The 19,267-nt window shown below is 39.5% G+C and overlaps 1 protein-coding gene across 1 annotated transcript in view; it reads left to right on the forward strand.

Moving 5' to 3' along the window:
- LOC102372075 (dedicator of cytokinesis protein 1) overlaps positions 1-19,267 on the forward strand; it is a gene marked incomplete at its 5' end in the record, with an annotated part of 257,236 nt that overhangs the window by 147,053 nt on the left and 90,916 nt on the right. The window contains 5 exons of the mRNA XM_006030253.3: positions 8,193-8,282; positions 13,568-13,672; positions 17,360-17,501; positions 17,741-17,819; positions 19,137-19,221. Of these exons, the coding sequence (XP_006030315.1) occupies positions 8,193-8,282; positions 13,568-13,672; positions 17,360-17,501; positions 17,741-17,819; positions 19,137-19,221 (501 nt within the window). The remainder of the gene's footprint in view (positions 1-8,192; positions 8,283-13,567; positions 13,673-17,359; positions 17,502-17,740; positions 17,820-19,136; positions 19,222-19,267) is intronic.

The following is a 19,267-nucleotide window of genomic DNA, read 5'->3' on the forward strand; positions in this document are numbered from 1 at the left end:
CAAAATTATATTTTTAGTATGATAGTTAAATGATTGTCATCTCTGTAATATATACTTAATAGTGTTCTATGAAGAAATGCAATGTAAGGAAATATGATTCATATAGCTAGTACACTAATATTTTAAGGATGCTATTAAAGTAATTTCAGTATTTCAAATTAGAAAATGAGATTTTTTTTCTGAAAGGTTTTTTTCCCCCCCCAGTCACGTACAATTATAGATAAGGGAATGATGGTTACAACAGAGGAAAGCCAAAATTGTTTGACTGCAGATATAAAACACTCTCTCTTACAATCTCTATTACAGATAAATTACACATATCATATTGAATTTGGAGATTCATTTTTATGCTTTCTGTGCCATTACAATGCTTGATGGTTAATAAAGTTTATTATTTATATTACAGTTAGCATTAGAAGGTCCCAAACAGAACCAGGGACCTTTGTGCCAGTCACTGTACAATCATATGGTCAGATACCATCCTGGCTCTGAAATGTTTACCAAGCCTTGACAAAGGACAGGAAGAGAAGTAAAGAGTTTTTGTAGTGCTCCCACAGTGCCTCTAAGTCACTGTCAAGAAGCACAGGTCTGTCCACCCACTTCTACTCTGCACAACCTACCCTGGCTTGATAGCAGTGGCTGAAAGCCCCCCTACAAGTGGTTTCACTACTTAATTTCTAGGTTTTGCATATGCAGAACAATCGTGGAAGGAGCATAGCCAAACCCAAAGGGGTAAAGGGATATCACATAACCAAAATTACACATTTGAATAGATCCTAAGATCCCTAACTTCCAACATGGACCTTGTCCGCCAGACACACTGTCTTACATTTATTTGAAATAACACATGAACTATTAATACTTCCACTAATTGATATTTCCATGTGTTGGTCTGATGCTGTGATATCAGTGGACTTGTTTATATGCACATTTATATGTATGCAGTCTCTCTGACAGTTCATTTCTGAACTTGATGGGCTTCTGGCCATTACAGCAATAAAAGTAGTAATCACAAAAAATTAGTGTAAAGAATACCATCAGGAGAAACCTAGCTATCAGTGAGATTTTACACCTGGGGGATAAACTAAAATAGACCTTACAATTTTACTCTAGTCTTCCTGCATTGCATGAGAAATGTATTTGCTTGTTTCTTTCGATGTTCTCCATTTGTTCCTATAATGCTTCTCTTTGGTCATAAAGCACTATCTAAGATCTCTCAATAGTTGTTGTATAAATACTTTGTAGAAAGCCTGATTATATAAATGTGCCTATTTCCTTGACCAAAAAGGTATCAGACTTGAGTCCTGATGAACCATTACAAAGAGAGTGAGTGAGCACAAGTTCTATAGGTGTTACTTTCTGCTGAGAATGACTTGTCTCCAGTCTGGCAGAAGTTTACCCCAGAACAGTTTATACCAACTGAATATTTGGAGCAGTTAGTTTGTTTAAGTGATACAGTACATTTATATGAAACCATTTATATTGAACCAGTATTTTCAATTACAGAGGATACTTGGAATTGTGTTGATAGAATTGATGTACTGATGCAGAGTTCAATGAAAGGACCAAAGGTATTGACTAGTGTTAGTTTCAAAGTAATTTTTTTTCACAAAATAAGAGCATAGAGACATCATGATTTTGAAGAGTGAATAGTTAAATCTAGAGCATCCAAATAGAAATCCAGTGTTGTGGAAATTAAGATAAGAATACTTTTTTTTTTTTAAATGGAAATATGCTTAAGTTAACTGACGACTAAAGTTGAAAAGAAGCATTCACAATGAAGAAAGGTTAAATGGTTTTAAAAAAATTCTACACTTGATGATTTACCAAACTATAAATATTAGGTTTACAGATTTACAGGTTTATAAATTTACAGAATAGTGCTGCTCTGAGCCAGGAATAAGTTAGTTTAAAATATCAAAATTATAAGTATAGATTAGATTTTTTTTCCTAACCATTTCCTGGTTATTAAAGTTATGTTATATTTTATTTAAAGTTAAAACATATTTTTCATTCATTATTCTATAATAAATGTTGCATACATATACATATATGCATTCTAGGGAAGTGACTTCTTTTGTAAATGCAAGATTTTATTTTCTTAGACTCGTATATGAAATATGCAGCTCACTACACACACACACACACACACACAGGAAATATGCAGCTCGCTATATATATAATTTATCTAAGAAAACCAAGTCTTGCATTTACAAAAAAAGGTCACTTTCCTAGCACAGCAATCACCATGCAATTTTTATCAAGCAAGGATTCCTCATTATGATAATAGTAATTAGCAATTCCACTGCACACATTATCTTCAAAGCGCTTTTCACAAGCATTAGCTAACTCATATTCGTTCCATTCCTCTTTAAGTGAGGTGAATAGTATTATGAACCCAATTTTACAGAGGGGTCCCGAGGTAAAATTCATAAATGAGTTGCCTAGAGCTACAAGGTCTATTTTTGGCTTCCATAGTCCCAGAGTGTGCAGCTGGACAGTAGAACTTAAACCCAGTCTCTGCTGCGAGACAGATGTGGTTGCCTTCTTCCATGATATACAGAGAGCCAGTCTTTGAAATTCTAGATCTCTTGTTCCTTCTACTTCAAGGACAATTAAAAGAAAAATGTGGCAAAATGCCTTGCCTCCTGACGTAGAAAAAAACTGACTTTCAAAGATTCTTTCTTACGGCTTCTTCTGCATCTAGTAGCTTTTTGATCTACAAATCCATATTCCCTATGTCCTTTCCTCATCCTGTTAGGCTATGATCTCTTTGCCCTGCAAATAGCAGAGGCTTCCTTTTGGCGCTCTAGATTTCTTCTGTCCTTTCTACCCATCAGACAACAACGTTTTTTCTTCAGCTTCAAGTTCCCTCTTTGCTACCTTTCCTGCAGCCACTAGACTGGCTGTTCTTCAAGGCTGTGAGCTGTTTGACTCAATTTCAAGAAGCTTCTAACATGTACAGGTTTCTAGAGGCTGGCCAGTGAGAAGGGACCAGGCAAGGACTTGGTTTTTTGGTGCCATTAAGATGAAATTGGGCCTCCAATTTGGGACTACACAGGGCCTACATTTGGGACTACACATTGGGACTACAAAATAAGACTTCCTAGCCCCCAGTAAATAAGAAAGTACAGAACAGGATAGAAGGGAGGAATTTTTTCTTGATATCAGAGAAAAGTGTGCGTGGGGTAAGAAGTAGTTTGTCTTTTGCTTTTGGGGTGGGAGTTTGAGGTGGGGTGGGGATATTGGGGGTTCCAAAAGGTGAGAGAGAAGGAATTTAATTTCTGCAGGAAAAGGAACAAATTTAGATGCATGAATGGATGCAGACATTACCAGGATCTTTCAAACTGTATTGTCTGATTGAATTGCATGACCTACCTGAGCTCACTAAACCATTTCTAGCTCTGTCTACTGCTTACACCAATTGACTGCATTTGGTAACTCACTGTTTTATCACAAGTATTATATCAAAAAATAAATGTGTTTAATTTTACCTAAAATTGTATACAACTTTAATGGTAACTAAATAGATTTTATAGAGGTCAGAAGGGACCTTGTAGATCATTAAGTCCGACCCCCTGCTCTAGACAGGAAAGAGCGCTGGTGGGGTTAAATAACAGGTGCCTGTCTAATCTCTTCTTGAACACCTCCAAGGTAGGGGAAAGCACCACCTCCCTTGGAAGCCCTTTGCATATTTCGGCCACCCTCACCATAAAGAATTTCTTCCTGATATCCAATCTAAAGCTACTCTCCTTTAGTTTGTGGCTGTTATTTCTAATAACCACGAGGGGTGCCCTAGTAAACAAAGTATCCCCTATTCCCTGCTGTCGTCGTCCCCCCCCTCCCCCGCCAATGAGTTTGCAGACAGCCACAAGATCACCTCTCAACCTTCTCTTGTGGAGGCTGAAGATATTCAGGTCTCTCAATCTCTGTTCTTAGGATCTTACCTGCAGGCCCTCAACCAAACAATAGCCCTTCTCTGAACCCTCTCAAGGTTATCCACATCCCTCTTAAAGTGTGGCACCCAAAACTGGAGGCAATAGTCCAACTGCAGCCTGACCAATGCCACATAGAGGGGGAAGTATCACCTCCCTAGACCTGCTCGTGATGTACCCACTAATGTACGAAAGAGTGCAGTTAGCCTTACTTATTACCTCGTCACGTTGGCAACTCATGTTCATTTTTGTGTCGACTAAGACTCCAAGATCCTTTTCCACTGCCATAGTACTCAGAATGGTATTTCCCAGTCTATAGGTGTATTGGAGATTTTCTCCCCAGGTGCAGCACCTTGCACTTATCCTTGTTAAATTGCATCCTATTCTGATATGCCCACTTCCCCAGTCTGTCCAAATCCATCTAGATTCGCTCCCTGCTCTCCAGTGTGTTAACTGTACCCCATAGTTTGGTGTCATCTGCAAATATGGGCAGAGTGCTTTCAACCCCCTCATCCAAATCACTGATGAAGTTATTGAACAGCACTGGTCCAAGCACAGAGCCCCAGAGGACACCACTGCCCACATCCCTCCAGGGAGAAACCACCTCATCCACCACCACTCTCTAGGTGGGTCCCATAAGCCAGTTTTTCACCCACCTTACTGTGAAAAAAGCACATCACAGCTACTACGTTTGCTTGTAAGAATTGTGTGTGACACTGTGTCAAAAGCCTCTTTAAAGTCCAAGTAAATAACATCTATCTCCACCCCTGCATCTAAGCACTTTGTAACGTGGTCATAAAAAGAGACCAGTTTAGTCAGGCAGGAGCTGCCTGCTACAAACCCATGCTGGTTTCCCCTTAACATTGTATTACACGCTGGCCCCCCACAAATGTGATCCTTTATGATTTTTTCTAAGGTCTTGCCAAGAATAGAGGTGGGGCTAACCGGCCTATAATTACCTGGGTCCTCCTTCCTCCCCTTCCTGAAAATAGGGACCACATTGGCCATTTTAAATATTTTTAATTTCAGCATTAATTTAAAATACATTTTCTAGCCCTCATAGAAATGCTTGAAAACATGATCAAATTGGGTGGATCAAAATAGATTCATAGATTATAATGGGCTGGAAGGGACCTCGGAAGATCATCGGGTCCAGCCCCCTGCACCAAGCCGGAAAGACAGCTGGGGGTCAGGTGACCCTAGCAAGGTGACTGTCTAGTCTCCTCTTGAAGATTTCCAGGGTAGGTGGTTGCACTGCCTCTGGAGGGAGTTCATTCTACAGTCTGGCCACCCTGACTGAAGAAGTTTTTCCTAGTGTTGAGCCTGTATTGATTTTCCAGGAATTTGTGGTCATTACTCCTGGCTTTCCCTTCAGGTGCCCTGGTGAGCGGTTGCTCACTGAGCCCTTGATGTACTCCTTTGGTGTAGCAGTAAGCTGCTACCAGGTCCCCTCTCAGCCTTCTTTTCCTCAGGCTGAAGAGTCCCACATCCGTCAGCCTTTCCTTGTATGACTTGCCTTATAAGACTGATCATATGGCTGACTCTTCTTCAGACTCTCTCAAGTTTGTTCACGTCCTTGTTAAAGTGTGGTTCCCAGAACTGGATGCAGCACTCCAGCTGCAGTCTCACCAGTGCTGAGTAGAGCAGAAGAATCACCTCCTTGGTTTTGCTGGAGATGCATCGATTGATGCATGCCAGACTATTATTTGCCCTACTACCTACAGCATCACACTGCCAGCTCATATTCATCCTGTGGTCTATTATTACCCCAGGTCCCTTTTATTTGTGGTGCTAGTCAGTTTGGTGCTGCCAAGCCTGTAGGTGTGTTGGGGTTTGCTTGTCCCGAGGTGGAGCACTTTACATTTCTCGACATTGAACTTCATCAGGTTCTGATCCACCCAACCTGCTAGCCTGTCTAGGTCCACCCGTATCTGTTGCCTATCTTCAAGTGTGATCACGCTCCCCCATAAGTTGGTGTCATCGGCAAACTTGGCCAGTGAACTCTTTACGCTTGCAATCAAATTGTTAATAAAGATGTTAAAATGTACTGGACCAAGCACTGACCCCTGTGGGACACAACTGCCCACTTCTCTCCAGGATGACACAAATCCATTCGCTACAACTCTCTGGGTTCCGTCCTGCAGCCCGTTTCTCACCCACCTGACTGGCTCAGAGTTAAGCTCACTATCCTCCAATTTTCTTATGAGAACATTGTGGGATACTAGATCAAAGGCCTTTTGGAGGTCAAGGTATACATGCCAACCCTGCTCTCTTATGTCCAGGTGGCAAGTTACCTGGTCATAAAAGGAAATGAGGTTTGGAAGGCAAGACATGCCCGTGACGAAGCCATGCTGACTTTCATTCAGAATCTTACCTTCTGCAAGCTTATCAGATATTATATTTTCTAAAAAATCTCATCAGTTTTTAGCCAATTGCATTATTTTTTGGAGGGAGTTGGGGGAGGGGAAGGGGCAATCTCAGTTTGAATCACTTAAATTACTTGATTACTGTTCAGTGGGCACATCTACATGTGAGCTTTACTGCAGAGTTGTCTAATTAGCGCCACAGTAAAGCATCAGCATTTACACATGCACCATTATTAGAGCACATTAAATTAATTAATTCCACCTTAAGATAGTACTATTGGGGTTAGAGTACTTAAGTCCACTGAAATGCACATGTAGGTGGTGATGTGCTAACTGAGGCACAAGGATGCTAACGTGGGAGCTGCCTGCTGTTTGGCCCTGCAATTTAGCACCCTCCTGCCCCACTCAGTCCCGCTTCCATGACCACCCGGAGCCTGGGGCTGATCCCCCTGGACCTCGGCCAGCCTGGGGCTGCTCTGCCTTGGCTCAAACTGCTTTGGTCCCAGGAGTCCATGTAGATGCTGCACCCAGGAGCAGCTGACTCTAGTACAAACTATGCTGGAGTTTATTATGTTGCCTTATTGGCATGTGTAGATGCCCTCAGTTAGACTTGCCCATTGGTTTTGTTACATGTAATCTATGGCTGCATCTCTGAGTAGTTTTGGTCTCTGAGTTAACGTGGACTACAGGTAACACTTGTGACCCTTTCTACATATCTCAGCCTTTGGGATCCTGATATGATTTTAAGAATGTAGCTGAGGCCTCTTCCACTTTTTCCTGCAGAACTACCTGTTTTTCCATTGCTGACTCTGAGCTTCAAGAGGAAAGAAAAGGCAGCAAACTGGGTGAATAAGTTCCACCAGGTTTTCTGCTTTCCATCAACCACTTCCTCTTCCTCCTTCATGTAAGGAAGAAAAGTGGCAGATCCCTTGCTTAGAAAGGTGCTGAGAAAAGCTTTAGGGTCTGGGGAGTCTCAACCGTTGCCAGCAGAGCAAGTAGAGGGATCAGGTGTCTATGTAGGAAGGGTCCGTGAATTGTTTTCATATATACAAATATTCCTTCTTCTGCCTTCTCAGCAACCAGCTCTAAACATCTTTAGGGAACTTCATTTAAAAAAATATTTTTCTTCCAAGGCACGTGTCTTTAGGATGAGCTGGGAAAATGTGCTCTACCCTTTCTCTCTGCCTTTTTTCAGCTCCTGCTGCTCTTAACAACTTTCAGCAATAAAAATAGATTTTCAGACCTGGTCTTAGATTTTCTCATGTGTAAATGTAAAGTTGGGTTTGGGGTTTTTTTCACATTGAAGATAGTAAAAATGAAGAATACCTGTAAATATTTAAAACATTTATGCCTCTTTAAGATTATCTGTATTCCAGATAGTTGAAGAATCTGGAATAACAATTGTTAAATAATTCTGTCAATTTACACTGCAGTTGAATCTCATGCTTGAAGAGCAGGAGTAGAAAATGCCAATGGAAATATAATGAATGTTTGTACAAATCAAAAAAAGTATCTCCCATGTACTGCCTGATTTGTCTGCTGTGGATATTAGATGATAATCAGTAACCAAATCAGATACCTGAGTTTTAGGATTTCCAAGTTAGAGAAAAGTGTGCAGAAGAATATGTTGTGTCACTAGTGTGGTTAGCAACAGACATTCTTATTTTTTTTAGTTGCTTTTCTTTTTATTTAAATTTCAGGGAATAAAACACAGATACATGAAAGAAGCTGAAACAAATATTTGTTTTGTCACATTGTATGCACATTTTATTCATAGTGTTTTCAGGCATATAGCAAAATGTATTTTGCTTGTGTTTTTTTAAGATTTATTTTAATCCAATTTTGTTGTTTAAACAAGGTATATAATTCAGTTGCATTTTTTTTCCAACAGATGTGGGAAGAGGCCATTGCCTTGGGCAAAGAACTTGCAGAACAGTATGAAAATGAAATGTTTGATTATGAACAACTCAGTGAACTGCTGGTAGGTTTCTTTTCACTTCAATTTAAATTAACAGACATTATATATTGTTTTTTGGCAGAATTTCCTTTTTTAAGGTTTAAAAATAATGAAAATTCCTTTAGCCTCCATTAAACTAACTAAGTGGGAAGGATGATGTACTTGATCTTTTGGGGCACATGTTGGCTGGCTTGCTGGTCATTTAGTTGGCCATCTTTGGCACTCACTTAAATGGAAGAAATATATATGTTTTTTACACTGGAAGAAAAATGCTCTGATCACAGTGGCTGCTTGCAGACGTAAAAAATCAAAAAAAGTGTTTTACTTTAAACTCCATGTGCTCCCATGCCTATCCCAGTGCATGTGCAAAAGAGGCAGGGCAGTATGTCTCTATAGATCAGGAACTTCATTGGGGTTTTTTTGGTGCTTTTATCTAATAGCCGATTGAATCAGCTTCAGCTAAAAGTGCCAAAAAGCCCCGCTAAAGTGCCCAGTCTATATAGACACTTAGGAGCTGGGTCGAAGTAACGCACTGCTTCTTCTTCTCCTTTTTTTTTTCTTTAACGCTGGCAAGCAACCATAATTCCTTGATTCTTGTGGTTAAAGGAAATATGCAGTTTTAAAATAGGACTCTGTATTTAGTAAGATAGGTACATGACCATTTCCTATTTTTCCTTGGCCTGTTGAAAGAAAGTGGAGAGACTTCAGATTTTGATAGAAATATTTCAAAATTTTTAAAGTTCCTTAACAGTAACTTTTGAAATTGCAGCTACTTAGTAACAGTGAAGTGTCCAGGATGGATTGTAGGGCTAGATACCAGTTTTTACCTCTGCTGCTGACTTACTGTTTGTTATTAAGGAAGTTGCATAATGTGGTGTTTTACTTGGAAAATGGGCCTAAAATGTAATGCCATGTATTTATTTTTTACTGATTTAACCAGGGCATGAATAGTATATTCAGAAGGGATTTCCAGGGTCATCTGATGCAATCCCCTGCATAGATGTAGCATTTACTATTCCTATATGAAGGGACTGTGGAAAACAAGTTGTAGGCTCCAGGAATTCATGAAAAAAGTGTAAATCATTAGTCTTCTGGAGTTAAGTGTCCTGATTCTACTCTGTACAAGTGGTTCCAAAGTTCTATTTAAGGAAAATTGCAGCTCCAGTGTTCATTTTCTGGTTCAGCTTTTCTTTGACATCCAGTTTTCACAAATTTATAATAGATCCCATCTACCAAACGAAGAGTCACAGTAACTTTTATCTCCTAACTAGAATCTAGTTCAAGTGCCTCAGGAGATAGTTAAATGTCTTAAATTTTAGCCATGTTCTGAATTCTTGATCTTAAAGTAAAACCCACCAAGAACTCTTCAATCCCCTCTTGAAATCAAATCTGCCTAGGAATCTATTTCTGTACAGACCCATGAACGGAATAATCGAAGTAAAATTAGCTGCATTATCTTTCTGAGGAATGATATCCTTCGCCTGCTTCAGATGCTACTTCTGTGCCTTGAAGCCAGCTAAAGAAAAACCATGTCTCGCAATGCATTCATAATGTTTTGTAACCATTTCACAGAGGTCTTACTTTCATATGATAATCCTAGGTTTCAAATCTAAGAATTGTAGAATGGCATGGTAGAGCGGCCCTGTGAATGGCATGTGTATCACAATTTGCATTCTTGATGTTGTAAAATGGGTTCCGGCAGGCAAAAGCCACTTGTAGTCCAGCATGACAGACATGTGTAGCCTTACATGAGCCATACACCAGAAAGTTCAGACTTTTCTATGGCTGTGGAAAGAAAAAATTGTATAATTTTAAAGGAGAATGAAAGGAATTTTATACCTCATGAGCTTGCCTTAGTTGATCCATTGTAACTGTTTTGTCTATTCAGTCCTGTCCTATAATAAGTGAAACTAATCCACAGTACCATATTTACTCAAATACAAGACGAGGTTTTTTTCCTCCAATCAGCATGGTGTAAAAAAGCCCTTGTCTTACATTTGCATATGAAGAAACCTCATTAAATACATTGTCTGTCATTAAACTGCTGCCAAAAGCAGCATGTGCTCAGTAATGGAAAACAGCTATCATGTCATTAAATGCAGCCAATAAGCCAAATGAGCATGTCTATAAAACACCTGGCCCATATTCGGCAAAAATTCTGATGGGAACGTTTTTTTTTGATGTGGCCCTTAAGTGGGCAGTTGTCGCCCCAGGAGGGAACAGGCACCAGCCTGGAGGTACTATAGTGCCAGGGTGGCACTCAGAGAGGCTAGAGCAAGCCCTAACACCTGATGCAAAAATGCTGATGGGAACTTACCACAAGGATAAGTTAGTGCAACCCATCTGAATAAGATATATGGTAGTGCCCATTGCATCCAGTTCCCTGGGCAGTGACTCTTTGTCATGTCATGGACATTGCATACCTTTCGACTTCTGCACTCCCACAGCTGAACTGAGCCTTCTTTCCCATTTCCAATTATTCCTGTTTTTTCACCAGCCTTAAGTGTCTGGCAAACATCACCAAACGGGGTCCTAAGTCCCTCTGTCACCCCCTCTCTCAGCCTGTTACATATGATTAATGTGGCTCTGCCCTCCATGAGGTGCAGCCACACCAGATTGCCCTGGGCCTTGTCTACATATATTTTTAATCTTGGGACCCATGACAAGAACAACTGCTTTCAGCCATGAGTGGAAAGCTAATTAGTACATGGCTCTTTTGTAGGAATACACACACTTACTGACCAGTGTTGAGCTGAGGTGTCACCAGGGCTCGAAATGCTGCTGACTGGTGGCACCCAGGCCAATGAACTATAGGGTAAATTATGATTTATTTTCCCTGGTTTTCCCAAGATTTATTTTTCCTGCTGTAATAGTGGGGGGAAGGGAAACAAATTCAAGGCAAACCTCCAATAATTAGTTTCCACACCCAGAAAATTATAGCAAATTTATAAATTTTCCATACATAGAATCTAATTATTGGGGGTTATTTTATAATCTGGGTCATTTTATATTTGAGTAAATATGGTGAATTATCCTTGATTGAAACAGGCAGTAAATTATTGTGGCTTAGCTTTCAATAACTGCATGATAAAACAAACAGATAAACAGTTAACTGTATTCATTTGAAATACAGTAGTACCACCTCTTAACCTTTTTACCAACTACTCAGTTGATCTAATAAAAGACAGCACTACTACTCAGAGAACCTTGCCTTTACACAGCCATGAGGTTTTGCATAAGCAAAATGTAAAGTTTTTTTCTGAGAGCTGTTTGGTGACAGATCATAAAGTCCATAAGACTTTTTTTACATGACTCGGAGAGATCAATGCAGCTCTTGAGTAGCTCAGTGGAACTATTACTATTGGGCTAAGGCAAACAATGCTTTTCCAGGAAAAACCTGCCACATGGCCCTCAGCATGTACTTTTATTAAGTTTAGGATGTAAAAATAAAAAGTAAAAAATAATTATTCTCCAATGAAAAGTCACTTTCCCTTCACAGTTACTTTCTTTTCCCGCTGTTTGCATTTTAACGTCACTTTTTTCATTGGAGCAGTCGCTGTTAATAGAGGGTGCCTTTACACATGCTCTGGGGCATGGTGGGATGCTTTAATTAGAGAGGCTCACAGTAGAGCTGCTAGTACGGTGCTTAGGGCATTTAACAGGTAGATCTATAATCATGCTACAAATCAGACAGTTCAGAATCTTACACCTCAATTTCTCATGCTCTAAGGGCCTTTACTAATGTTTGCATGTGCTTGCTCTCCTTGTTTTGTCACAAATGGATTGACAAATCTAAGATTTATCCTAGTGCAGGACAGGAAACCTTTTGAAATCACAACATTTTTTACAGGATGAGAATTTTTTTTCCAACCCAACTCATTAAATTCATTTAAAAATTGTGAGAAATATCCATGATGGTGATGGTAGCCATGAATGGATGGGCGGACTGCCACTTAACTGACATCTATCCGTCCATCTATCTAATAAATCCCTCCAGCCTTCAGTGGTGAAGAAGCAGTATACTAGATACACATCGGAAAGAGCTTATTGTGCTTCATCAACCCATAATTTCCAGAATCACCCTGTGAGATAGGACACAGATTGTGGATCAGACTGCCGCAAGTTAACATGAGGCAGGGACTTACCACATTTACTTGAATCCAGTATGAGGTATTTTCCCCTATTTAACATGCATGGCAGGAGGGGGCTGGGGCTGCAGCTGTAGCTGTGGCCACAGCCCTGAGCCCTGACCCAGGATTAGGGCTGTAGCCACAACTGCTGCCTACCCCCCAAACACCTCTGTGCCCTGGTCTGCCCCCACCACCTCCACTACTTACTCTCCAGCCCAGAGCAAAGAGCACATGCTTGCCTCTAGGCCAAAGGATAGCCTGGTAACAGCGGTTGTGGCAGAGGCAGCTTTAGCTAGACCCTAGAGCTCAGAATGGAGCTGCTAGCACTACTGACACTGGCTAGGACTGGGGCTGGAGCCAGAGAATAAGCAAGAGAGGATTGGGGTTGAGGAGGTCGGTGGGCAGGCATGGGCCAGAGTCTGCAGGAGGGCTGGCACCAGGGGAAGCAGCAGTTGCCAGGGGGTACAGGCATGGAGGGGTAAGCATCAAGGGGCAGGAGTAGGTTGCTTGACCTCACTCCCCTTCTACCTGCCTCACAATCTTCACCACCTGTCACCCCATTGCTTGGCCCCTTGTCACTGCTTTTCTTGCTGCAGCGGTGGGGGGAGAAAATTTAAGACATCCCTTCAATAATTACATTCTGTGCATAGAAAATTATAACAAATTTATAAATTTTCCATGTATAAAATCTAATTATTGGGGGGTCTTAAATTCAGAGTCATCTTGGATTTGGGTAAACATGGTGTCACAGAACATCTGCCGAGTGGTAACTGTTCAGGTGCCCCACAGTTGTCCTGAGTAAGTGAAAACTAACCTGAGGCAACTGAGCCTTGAATAAAATGTCTTCCAACCAGATAAAAAAGGATGAATAAAAAAAAAAAAGAAAGAATTACTTTAGCTGCTTAAAACAATGAATAAAGGAAAAATAGAAAGCTGAGTAAAGGAGGATGAATAGATAAGGTAGAAAGATGAATAAAGAAATACGTGCATGCATGTGCGCATACACACACATATATATTATACATAAAAAGGGAGAGCGTGTGTGTGTGTGTGTATTTCTTTATTCATCTTTCTACCTTTATCTATACACACACAGGCGCACACAGACACATTTTTGTCCTCCAGATTGTGTCTGTGAAAGACATTTTAAGTTAAATGTTATTTCTGTTTCCCTTGCAGAGAAAGCAAGCTCAGTTCTATGAAAACATTGTAAAAGTGATAAGACCTAAACCAGATTACTTTGCTGTTGGATACTATGGCCAAGGATTCCCTACATTTTTACGGGTAAATATGAATTCACTGATTAGAAAAGATTCTCTTTTCCTTCTGCAAAAGATATTGCCTTCAATATAGAGCATCACTGGAAAGTCCAATTCATTTGTAAATAGTAATCTTTTTGTAGTTATGTGGAGCAGACACTGGCATTTTCTTTTCCCTTTTGATCTAGCAGAATTGTATTAAAAGGAGCTTTTCTTTATGGCATATTCAGTATTTTATAAATATTTAATTTTCAAATAATTGGAAATGCAGATATATAACCCTCAAATTCTGAATCCATATGACTGACTGTGCTCTTGACCCAGTGCTTTAATACAGTGGTACAAGAAATGATTGTTGGAGAGAAAGGTTTTCTACTTCTGTAATACTAGAAGGTTGAGAGAAGTTTAATATATTATTCTTGTCTGAACTGTACTTTAAATTTAAAGTTATATCTAATAACATTTTTCTACCATCTTCTGAATATGTGTCACAAATGTTTACTTATCGTATATCATAGTTAATTTGCAGACTCAAGCAATATTCTGTAGGCTTAACAAAAAAGAATTGTAGGAGTTGTAGACATGAAAATAGTTCCATTGTAAGTATGGTACTAAAATGATACCTAACTAATCAGGAACTAGAATGATTCCCCCTTCCTAATTAAACTGTTTGAATCTAATGAAAATAAAAAGATCTTATAAAGATCAATAAGCCTCATGCCTTATCAGAGCAGATTGTCCCTATCATACATTTTCCAGGGCTTTGGACATTCTAGTTGCAAATGTTTGTTTTTATTGTTCTACGTATGTGAAACATTAGTTCATTTGAGACCCTGAAACTCAATTGCCTTCTCAGAAAAGTAATTGAATAAACATTTTATAATATTCCTGGAGAACAAAACCACTGAGAGGCTGTGATTAACAGTAATCTTCAAAACTATAAAATAAAATATATCAATAAGTCACTGATAACTTCTCAGAGGGTATTATGTCTCAGATTTATTGTGAATGTATGCAAACCTGTAATAGAGTGCACATTACCCCCTATGGACTGAGTTACCTGTCAGTGATTTAGAGGTGCTAAATACAGCTGTGTAGAGCATGATTATATTGAGATCACAAGAGGCACCGAATGGAATTGACAGAGGGTTTGCTCATTCCGCCTCAGACTCAACTGTATTTACATTCAGGAACTGTACAGAGAGTACAACACACAATTTTCCAGTTGAAGCACTATGTTATCTGTATATTCAAAGGAATATAATGCAAACTAAGAATAGAGTTAACCAGCTATATTAATATTGAACTGATTTTCTTCTTCACAACTGAATAATTTTGGTGTTACTGCGGCAACACATTTATTATGCTTCACAAATTGTTTGTCAAGGGTCAGTTTGTCTTCTATATTAGCAATAAAAACTGTAACATTTGGCTATTAACTATGCTGCTGACAAAGTTCTCAGTACATGCATCTCCTAGTATTCTTTCTCTTTGAGTTGAATTGAATTATTCATTTTTTATACATCTGTCTTCATATTTATTTGCTTAGATAGAGATAAATATTATTTTGGCTGTTGTCAGTTTGAAGGAGCAGTATTGCAGAACCAAACCTAATTGACTATTAGAGAAAGTATTAGAGTACTTTGCCCATAAGCCATTGTTTTTCTATTAAGTGTATTACTTTTTTCAACAAGTGTTACTTCTGAGATAAATAATAAATATAAGATAAAGTATTTTCACATTACGGTGTTATTTTTCTATCAAAATTTATTTTAATGCTGGTCAGTTTAACTCTATAAACTTAAGTCCTCCTATGTAATATGCTTGTTGCTGGAATTAAGTATAGCTGTTCAATTCATAAGTCAGAGTAGTTGTATGCAGTTTATCTTTAATTTGCTTCATTCTTAGTGACAGATCAATATATAGAAATACAGCTTACTTAGCAGTAAGTAACATAAAAGATGTTATTTTCCAATGACCAAAATATTAATATATGTGTATTTGATAGAATGAATATGTTTCAATCTTCTTAGATATATTAAGTCAGATGTAATATCTTTGGCTTTGTGTGAAGTATGTTGCGCTAGAGTTAAGATAAGATGCGATCATTAGCCTCTATATCTGTATAGGTTACATAGAACTGTCCAACCAGATGTAAGGAATCCCTAGTATGCCTTGCACACTTGTTTCAACAGATTTTTTTTCTTGGTAATGTTTAGACATATTAAACTGAAGTCTACTCTAGTTAGGGGGACAGTGGATGTCCACGACATTCAGGGCCGCACCCTAACACATGATGTTTTACATAAAGCACTGTGAGTTAGTCTTGTCCCCCCAACCCAGCAGACATTTGCCTGTTCAGTTAGGGGCAGCCATGGCCAGCAGGTGAAGGTGTTCCAGCATCCTTGGAGGCTGCTGACCTGCCCCTCTCTCCAGCCCTGCCCCCCAACCCCTCAGATCCAGGGGACCAAGAGGGAAGGGAGCAGCACAGAGTTCATTCCACCCTCCATCGCCCTCCAAATCAGGCCAAGCAAAGCAGCTGGCAGCTGCTGTTGTCCCTTTCAAAAGGCCCAGCCAGAGCTGGGGGGTAGGGGAGTGGAATGGAGCCCCCTTGCCTCATGGACCCAGCCTGGTTCTTCCAAATACCCCATCCAGGGTAGCTGAGGACAGGGCCTCTGAGGCAACCAAGCCCTGTTCCAGCCCCCACCCCTCCAGCTCAGGCCAGGCAAAAGCCAGCTGGCTGCTCCTTTCCTCCTTCCTCACCTGCTGACCACCCCAGTGACTCTCTCCAGTCCAGCCCCACCCCGTGTGAAAAAGTAACCCGCGAGGGAACACAAGTTCCCTAAGGTACTCTAAAGCAAAGTGCCTTAATCTAACAACTGATTTGACAAGAGTTAATTTTTTTTGTGCAACTGGCTATTTTAAAAGCACTCTGCAGCTGTGCCCATGTGTTGTCAGGGCTGTAGGGTGCTTTCAGGGACCCTGTCGCATGAAAAATGTAACTTGTGTAAGCACCCTGTATGTCCTGTTTTTGTTGGTACAGTCATTTTTTTAAACACCTGTCCCACGCATCCATTCATTTTCCTCCATGTGCTCAGTGGCGACATGGAGTTCAGACAGCAGAGTATGCCAGAACTGGTGGAGGCAGTGAGGCATCTCGTTTTGAACCTAGGAATCCTTGGTCACCCTAATGCTAATGCTTTTTTTTTCAGTTTCGGGGGGTTTAGGTATAATGAAGATTAGAATTTGGCCCATACTTAAAAAAAAAAAAAAAAAAAAAAAGCAGCAACATAGGAAGAAGAAAGAAAAAGCAATCACTCATACAGAGGGAGGGAGGAAGGGTACTTAAGTGTTTAATGTATGCTTATCTGTTTTTCAGAATCTGGGTTTTAATTATTTGCTATAGGCCTTTATTTAACAAAACAATTAAACAGTTAATCCAGTGTTTTTAAACCCCATTGCCTTAAATGGAAATTAAGCACATCCTTAAAATGTGTGCTTAATGGGTTTAAGCACATACTTAAGTAGTTTGCTGTTTGGGAGCCATAATACAAACTAACTAATGATAATCATGTTGTTATAAACTAGAACATTTTATACACTTCTACCTTTAGTAGCCAGCATTTGCAGAAGCTTTCACATCCTTTTTCTTAGTTGTGTGAACATACCCTGAATATTACTATATGAATTTCACTGCACAATTTATTTTCAGAACAAAGTGTTCATTTACCGAGGGAAGGAGTATGAACGTCGTGAAGACTTTGAAGCAAGGTTACTAACCCAGTTTCCCAATGCAGAAAAAATGAAGACAACATCTCCACCAGGCGATGATATTAAAAATTCCCCTGGACAGTGTATCCTTGGAAATTGCTGTGTGCATAAACTCATATAAATTGATCAGACTAAAAATGTGTAAATGTGGCTAAGACTGAATAGGTCTCTCTGCTGTTTGTTTTTATTGGTATTTACTGTTCTTATGCCTGTTTCTAGATAGTTACAGACAATTCTTAAAGCAAGGAACATTTGCCAGTTGATCTTTCCTCTCCTGCATAATTTAAATTGTGCCATTTCAATTCTTAACCTTCCAATTCAGATATTCAGTGCTTTACTCTAAAGCCAAAACTTGATTTACCACCAAAATTTCACAAGCCAGTATCAGAACAAATTGTAAGGTAAGTTTTTTGGTTACATCTACATTTTTATCAGCCTGGATAAATCATATGCTTAGAAAATGGTGTGTGCACCTGTGTGTGTGTGAGTCAGATTTTTGCAAACAAGTTTTTATAAGCAGGTATTGGAGATAACACATACTTATGCAAAGAAAACAAACTTCAGGTGGCAATAGATGTGCCTAGCTAACTCAGCTCAGTCCTACTCTATGGCTGTGGATCTAAGGTACTATCAGAACACACATAAACACTAATCACAATATAACTTTAGTTCTTTGAGCAGGCTCCATGCCTAAGCAAGAGTTCTGTGGTATGGCATGATAAATGTTGTGCTATTGTAGCCAAGCAGGAACCATTTGACCATGGTAGATCTGAATGTTTTACAGGACCTGGAAAGAGAAAAAAGTGTGTGTGTGTGTGTGTGTGTGTGTGCGCGTCAGGACCTGGAAAGAGAAAAAAAAGTGTGTGTGTGTGTGTGTGTGTGTGTGTAAAATAATGTTTTCAAGCTCTCTGTTGAGGTAGGCAACCCCTGGCACATGTGCCAGAGGCCAGAGCGTGTCACACAGGCATTTTGTTTGGCACTTGCACAGCATGAAAGGGGCCAGGGCTGCGCTGTCACAACAAGGATCAGGCCCCTCATGGCTCCCCCACCATCCACCTCAGTATACCAGCCTCTTACAAGTCAAGGGTCTAGGTGTTTCTGTCACTCTGCATAAAATCATTGCTGACCCCTATTCTATGTCAATGCTGTCTGTTCCCAAGCTGAAATGATTCAGGGTAACTAATTCCCATCAAACAAAGTTCAGTAAAGTTGATCAGAAGAAATATGACAGTTTATTCTTTTTCTTTTTCCGCATTTTTAAATGTTACCCACCAAAAAACATGAATTAGGAAATGTCAATCATAGGTGAAAATATTTTGGTAACATTTGTTTCCATTTTTTAAATCTATAAATCCAGGGTGAATAATTTATGTTAGATAATTATGAAAAACAATGATACTTCAGGTTTTTGCATGTTCCTTAAAACGCTGCATATCTTAAGGGACAGATCAGTTGTTATGAAATATTATAGCTGTTTTTGGTAGTATTCAGAATAGCATCTTTATCTCATGCTATGTGCCTGTGTCTTTAGTCATCAAACATTAATATCCCACATGCATATGTACACGCACGCACGCAATGTGTTCACAAACTGAGGGTTTTAAGACAGGTACTCTTTTGCCTTGTTAACAGATTTAATAGCCATTTCATTGAATATTTTTTTAGGTTGTTTAATGAAATTATCTTTGTAGTTATACTTCTTCCCCTTTTTAATTCAGTTTCTATAGGGTGAATGAGGTCCAGCGATTTGAGTATTCACGGCCTATCCGAAAAGGAGAGAAAAACCCAGATAATGAATTTGCAGTAAAAATATTTCTTTTCTTTTTCTGTGAATGCCGGGTAGCTATTT

The sequence above is a fragment of the Alligator sinensis genome, unplaced genomic scaffold, assembly GCF_000455745.1.
Source record: "Alligator sinensis unplaced genomic scaffold, ASM45574v1 scaffold276_1, whole genome shotgun sequence".
In the NCBI taxonomy this organism is placed as follows: Eukaryota; Metazoa; Chordata; order Crocodylia; family Alligatoridae; genus Alligator; species Alligator sinensis.